Genomic DNA, 6,593 nt, shown 5'->3' with positions numbered 1-6,593 from the left:
CGGCATGTAGCAAGAGGCATATAGCTAGAGGCATGTAGTGCTAGAGGCCAAGTAGCTAGAGGCATGTAGCTAGAGGCCAAGTAGCTAGAGGCCATGTAGCTAGCGGCATGTAGCAAGAGGCATATAGCTAGAGGCATGTAGTGCTAGAGGCCAAGTAGCTAGAGGCATGTAGCTAGAGGCCAAGTAGCGAGAGGCCATTTAGCTAGCGGCATGTAGCAAGAGGCATATAGCTAGAGGCCTGTAGTGCTAGAGGCCAAGTAGCTAGAGGCATGTAGCTAGAGGCCAAGTAGCTAGAGGCCATGTAGCTAGCGGCATGTAGCAAGAGGCATATAGCTAGAGGCATGTAGTGCTAGAGGCCAAGTAGCTAGAGGCCATTTAGCTAGCGGCATGTAGATAGAGGCATGTAGCTAGCAGCATGTAATTAGCGGCATGTAGCTAGCACGTTTGCACAGTGCATAAGAGGCCGAGTAGCTAGAGGCCACGTAGCGAGCGGTCGTCTGGGGGAGAGCACAAGGGAAGAATCAGAGTCCTCTCCCTCGGAGCGGCAGGCCTGAGGCGACTGCGGCTTATTACATGTACTGTGTGGTTCTTGGCAGGAACCGGGCGTCTCTTCCCCAGCCAGATACAGGTCGTATTACTGCCACACATGAGCAGCAACACCTCAACGAGCACAGTCAGCTCCACACGCAAACCTCGCTCCACCGACCCCAGCGAGCTGTCCTAACGCAGACGAGTCGAGACGGAACGACTATTGGTCGGCAATGGAAGAGTTCTCCCTTGGATTTTTCACCCCAGAACGCGGAGAATAACCACACAAAGAACAGAGCGTTCTGCTCATTGTTGTAAGATAGATAGATAGATCCTTTAGCAAACCTTTACTGGAAATGACAGTGCCACAGCAGCTTCAAGACAGACATAACACCACACATTCCCTCAGACATACTCAATAAGTTAAAATACAACAAATACAAAAAAAGTGCAAAGTTATTAAGTAAGTGTGTCCTCGCCAGAGCTTTTGGTATGTTTTCGTTTGGGTACTGAGAGTCTCGCCTACATGTGAAACTAGCTTCAATGAAACCAGCTGATTTATGCTAGTTGGGCCGTCCCCATATGTAAACATCGCCATTAGCCCCTGGGGACATCAAATGGGACCCCAGCAAAGTGCTAATTCCCCCCCATGTCCCTCACACTATAAGGGGGCCCTCACTTTCATGGTCGGTCTCTGATCTACGGTGAGGTCCATCAACCAGGACAACTATTTACAGCGAAACCTTTAGAAGCGGTCTAGGATTCTCTGGAAGGTTCTAAGGCGGTTGGTTTCTATTGGCCACTCATGTACTAAACCACCGGATCAACATAAGCATGTGATCATGTCCATCAACGATCTCTCCATCATTCAAATGTGGAGAGGATCATACCTTTGTGTTTGTAGAGCCTCTCTTGCTCTCTTTATGGGTGTTTTTTTTGGTCATGGCTGTGGATGATGTCATGCATACGCTGGCCTCGAATTTCAAAACACAACAGCAAAGCAGAAAACACCCTAAAAAAGAAATCCTATTGTTTCCATCTCTCTAATGCTGGTGTGTTTTGTGATTTGCTATTGTGTTTTTATGATTTCGCTGTTGTGTTTGGCGATTTGCTGTTGTGTTTTTGTGATTTGCTGAAGTGTTTTGTGATTTGCTGATGTATTTTGCATTTCAGGGCCACTGCATATGCACCAAGAATCAGCCAATCATAATCGCCTCACTGACTTGGGTCATTTCCTTATTTGGTCTCAACGTAATTCAAGTGATTGCAGCACCGAAGTGCGAGGTGCCTTACATAAATCCTTACAAAGATAACGCATTATTATACACAAAGACCACAATTCTTACACATTTACAAAAGATCAGAAGGAGAACGCGGACAACAAACAGTTTGATGTAAATCTTACAGATCTTTATTGTTCTTTAATTATTCATTTACACCACTTCCATGCGGGCTCTCTCGCCCCCATGTTGTGTTTTTTTTTTATGCCGTTCTTTACATTCAACTCATCACATCCAGAATCCTTTTAATCCTCTCCCTTCCCCAACATACTGTCTCCCTCTGAACCAACCCAATGTTTCACCGGTGCTCTGCGGGCCAAGATCTATTGATCCATATCACATGGCGCTACGACACGATGGAAAGTCTCCAAAGTTGTCGCGACACACAGAATCACAGAGTCACCGATCCAAACATCTCTCTCTGACCGTTACCGGCCAACAATTCCTTCTACACTTTTCCAACTTCCTCTGTTTCTTTTCTATTCCCATTTCTCTCAAATCTTCCGAAAACCTTCTCTTTTTCTTCTTCTTTCCCAACGTTCCGGGAACGTTTAGTCCGTTTCTCGCTCCGTTCTCGCTCTGCTCCCGAGCGAGCCGGCAGCAACAGATCCGTCTCCGGATCCGTTCGCTTGGTAAACCAACATGGTTCAGGTTATAAAGTTGTAGGGTTTGGTTTTTAAAGTACATTTAAACCTCTCCCCCCAAATCCGGTTCACCAACATGGAACCGTTTCCGCCGTGGTGGCTACTCTCGTAGCAACGCAGTTATAAGGTGAATTATCTTTATATTACAATGTCTCTGGCTGCAGTGAACGCAGTTAAAAAATAATTGCCCGGTTGTTAACATCTGTTTGTAAAAGGAATGTACAAAAATAAGACTTGTTCACCAAGAAAACGTATAATCATTTTTTGTCATTTGTACCAAAATAAAAATAATGTGTTGGTAATAAAAAAAAAGAACTGATCGCTTGGTATATTTGTCCTCATGTCGCCCATCCCTCATCACTGAAAGTTTCAAATAACTTTGGCTACAATCAACAGACAGTGCTGCCTCTGACGAACAACAAAGAGCTACAGTAAATACAGATTAATATTAAATCAGTCCCAGACATCCCTCCGCTTCGAAGGAGAGACGCTGCGACGCTAAATAAAAATAATGCTTAAATAACAAACAACAGTAAACAAAGCGGGAAGCTCGCCGTAGGAGTCCCACCTCATCCCCCCCCCCCCCCCTGTAACAACCCCTCCTCAGGGGGTCTCCTCTGAATACTGCACCCTGGGGGTCTACACCCAGGAAGAGGACCGCCCCGGTGGGGGGGCTGTCTCTCCAATAGCTGCCTAGGTGGACAACGACACACAACACTGCGGTGCCAACACACTCGCCGCCACAAAACATAAATACGGACGGACGGGGTGGGGGTGGGGGGGGGGTGGTCCCCGGCATGTGGCCAGGTGCCCCGAACCTCGAGCCCGCCCGCCAGAAGTCCTCCACCTTGGGGTTTAAGTGCCCACTACGCTTCCACGTACAGGCCTAGAGTGACCCAAGCGTCCAGGGGTCCTGTGTTGTCCTCCTCCTCTACGGAGGGGGGGTGTCTCACACCATGGTCTCCTTCCTCTTCCCTAACGAGCACAGAGACCGCTTGTCCTTCTTGCCTTTCCTCGGCGTGGGGGAGGCCAGGGGGGAGATGGAGGAGGAGGACAGGGTGGAGGACGGAGACGTGGACGGGGAGGAGGTGGCGGAGGAGGAGGGGGAGGAGGGGGCGGAGGAGGAGGAGGGGGGAGGGGAGGCCGGGGGTGGGGGTCTCGCTGCCGCAGGGCGAGCACGGCGCCGACTGGGAGCGGGGGGTGGCGGCGGCGGCGGCGTTCTCGTCGACCTCCTCCATGTGGACGATGGCGGAGGCGGAGGAGGGCCGGCGCTTGGAGCGGACGTCCGGGAGTGGGGTGGAGGGGGCGGCGGCGGCGGGGGCGGCGGCGGCGGGCTCGGGCAGCGGGCGGTGGACGGAGATGGCGCTGCGCAGGCAGTTGAGCCACTGCTGCTTGTGGAAGACGTCGTTGACCTGCAGCGTGTGGGACTGGCCCGCGCCCGGCTCCTGGAAGCGCACCCGGAAGATGTTCTTGGCTGAGGAGGAGAGGGAGGAGGAGGGCACAGGGTGAGCCACGGAGCGCCGCACGACACAGGGTCACGTCGCCGACACTGGGCGAGGGTTGACTGGGTCAGGAAAATATGAAATTTGAAATTCGAAAATAGCAATAGGATTGGAAACGTTAAAAACGCTAGTAGAGTTTGAGTGGAGGGTGGGGGTTCAGGGTTTTGCTGGCAGGATACGGTTTCGGGTGGTGTTTCGGGTGAGTTTGTAAGTTGCTTAGTGGGTCGGTGTTTCGGGTGATGTTTCGGGTGGTCTTTCGGGTAGTGTTTTAGGGTGGTGTTTTAGGGTGGGTTTGTCAGTTGCTGCTGGTGGGTCAGTGTTTTGGGTGGTGTTCCAGGTGGTGTTTTTCGGGTGGTGTATCCGGGTGGTGTATTTGGGTGGTGTTTTTTCGGGTGGGTTTGTCAGTTGCTGCTATTGGGTCGGTGTTTCGGGTGGTGTATTCGGGTGGTGTGTCGGCTGGAGCCCCAGCGCTGCGTCTCCGGGCGCCTCACCTTTGTCTGCGTTGCTGAAGGCGCCCCTGAAGGAGCCGCCCATGCGGACGTCCCCGTCCTGCAGGTCCTCCAGCACCAGGTCCCGGACGGGGATGGGCTGCCGGTACACCTGGTAGCACTGCCGCCCGTCGCGGCTCACGGGCCGCGTCAGCACCAGCAGCTCGGTGAACAGGAACACGTGCAGCTTCTGCAGAGACAGGACACACAGCGTCGTCAGCATGAGGTCTCGGCCAGAAGACCAGGGGGTCGTGTGTGTGTGTGTGTGTGTGTGTGTTTGTGTGTGTGTGTGTGTGTGTGTGTGTGTGTGCAAGAGACGGTGATGTCATCTGAGAGAGTTGCATTGTTGTTGTTGTCGTGTGCTCGTGAAGGAAGGCCATGTTTGGTCAGGCCCCCCCACAGCCCCCCCCCCTCCCCCCCCCTAATAGCAGTGAGGTCGTGTGTTTGTGGAAGGGTGGTTTCAAAGGGGTTAAATTATGTGTTTCAGGGGCATGAGAATGTGTGAGTGTGTGAGTGTATGCGTGTGTATAGCACACTGTAGTTCTCCGAGCGTAGCGCCCCTAGCCTAGCGCTCTTAGCGTAGCTCCTAGCGTATCGTCCTGTCGGCTCACCGTTCCGCTCTTGTTGCGCAGCTCGCCGTGGCAGAGCAGGCTGGTGCACTGGTCGATGACGGGGTCGCGCTGCCGCTCGTCCAGGTAGTCCAGCTTGTCGATGTAGTAGCGGCACTCGGACTCGCCCTTCTTGGTGTTGATGTCGGACAGGACGCCCTGGATGATGGTGATCGCCTGCTCCAGGCTGCCGGTGTCCGGGTGCCCGGCGGGGGTGTGTCTCAGGATCTCCCGCAGCAGGAGGGGGTACTTGACCAGCCGCGAGCGCGGGATGTCCAGGAAGCTCCAGAGGTCCAGCTTCCTGCTGAAGGGCGACTCGATGCAGCGCTGGAGGAAGTCCTGCACGCGCGGGTCCTGCTTCTTCTGGTCCAGCAGGGCCTTGGCCGCCAGCTGGTTGCTGCAGTAGTCCCGGTAGGCGTTAAGCCTGGGCAGCTGCAGGGGGAGAGAGAGGGAGAGAGAGAGAGAGAGAGACAGAGAGGTTAGAGAGAGCCCCAGTACTGTCGCCTTGTCCCCCCTCCCCTAGAGAAGGGACCACACACTTTATGCCTCGTGTTTTACATTTTAATAACAGGCCGATTGATTTCAATCAGAGTCGGAGTCGGTCCCGTCTGGCAGCAAACATGGCGGGTGAAGGCATTCCGGTAAGATGGAGCCTAAAACTATTTCCTTGTCCACTCATCTATGCCTCGTGTTTGACATCTTAATAACATCGCGATTTGCTATTTCGCAATTCAGAGTCGGCGTTTGTCCCGTTCGGCTCTAAGATGGCCGCCGGTTCTAACATGGCGGCGGCAGTGTGGGAGACGTACCCAGCTGACCACGATGCGGCCGACCTGGCCCACGGTGCCGTCTGGGCCCGTGGCCTCTGAGAGGCGCGCCAGCAGCTCCTGGTGTAGGGGGATGTAGGCGTCCAGGTTACCGAAGATCTGGGTCAGCTCCTCCTCGCACATGATGGACAGCTTAAGCATCGGGTCGTGGTACGCCTGGGGGGGGGGGAGACGAGGGAGAGAGAGGGGGTGAGACTCGGGACGAGGGATGATGATGATGATGATGATGATGATGGTGGGGGTCTAAGAATAGCGATCTCTATCAGGCCTGTGGGACTTTTAAAATACCATTGATGGAGCAAACAACTTTTATCGTGGGCTCTCTCTTTATATAGTCTCTGGCAGGCTCGTCTCTGAGCTCCGCCAGCACTGCTGATTTCATCTGTTTGTTTAACCCCCCCCCCCCCCCCCCCCCCGCCCCCCCCCACCCTGAAGTGAACAGTACAAACCTTGCGTGCGAGCTGGAGGTCTTCAATCAGGTCCTGCTCTCCGCGAGACAGCTCAAATATGGCCTGAGGACAGCGGAGGAGAAGGAGTACATTTTAAAAATAACTCAAAAAGAAGAAACAAAAATTCAACAGACAATCTGTTACAGCGTTGCGTCAAGACGGATTCCGCCGAAACGCCCGCCCTCCCCTCCGTGCCAACAACCTCTCTGTATTCCCGGACACCGACAGTAGGCTAAGATGTCTGCCATGTACGGCTCGGAGCAGGTC

General features: G+C 53.5%; 1 protein-coding gene across 1 annotated transcript in view; it reads right to left on the bottom strand.

The window, feature by feature from the left end:
* Positions 1–2,270: 2,270 nt before the first annotated feature.
* The window catches only part of net1 (neuroepithelial cell transforming 1), a 9,583-nt gene continuing 5,260 nt past the window's right edge, over positions 2,271–6,593 (bottom strand). The window contains exons 4-9 of the mRNA XM_056589194.1: positions 6,327–6,389; positions 5,860–6,033; positions 5,054–5,482; positions 4,446–4,632; positions 3,669–3,926; positions 2,271–3,589 (exon numbers count right to left, since the gene is read on the bottom strand). Of these exons, the coding sequence (XP_056445169.1) occupies positions 3,402–3,589; positions 3,669–3,926; positions 4,446–4,632; positions 5,054–5,482; positions 5,860–6,033; positions 6,327–6,389 (1,299 nt within the window). The 3' untranslated portion in view covers positions 2,271–3,401. The remainder of the gene's footprint in view (positions 3,590–3,668; positions 3,927–4,445; positions 4,633–5,053; positions 5,483–5,859; positions 6,034–6,326; positions 6,390–6,593) is intronic.

The sequence above is a fragment of the Gadus chalcogrammus genome, chromosome 4 (genome assembly GCF_026213295.1).
Source record: "Gadus chalcogrammus isolate NIFS_2021 chromosome 4, NIFS_Gcha_1.0, whole genome shotgun sequence".
In the NCBI taxonomy this organism is placed as follows: domain Eukaryota; kingdom Metazoa; phylum Chordata; class Actinopteri; order Gadiformes; family Gadidae; genus Gadus; species Gadus chalcogrammus.
The sequence above is the reverse complement of the archived record's forward strand: the minus strand, read 5'-3'. Positions and strand labels throughout refer to the sequence as shown.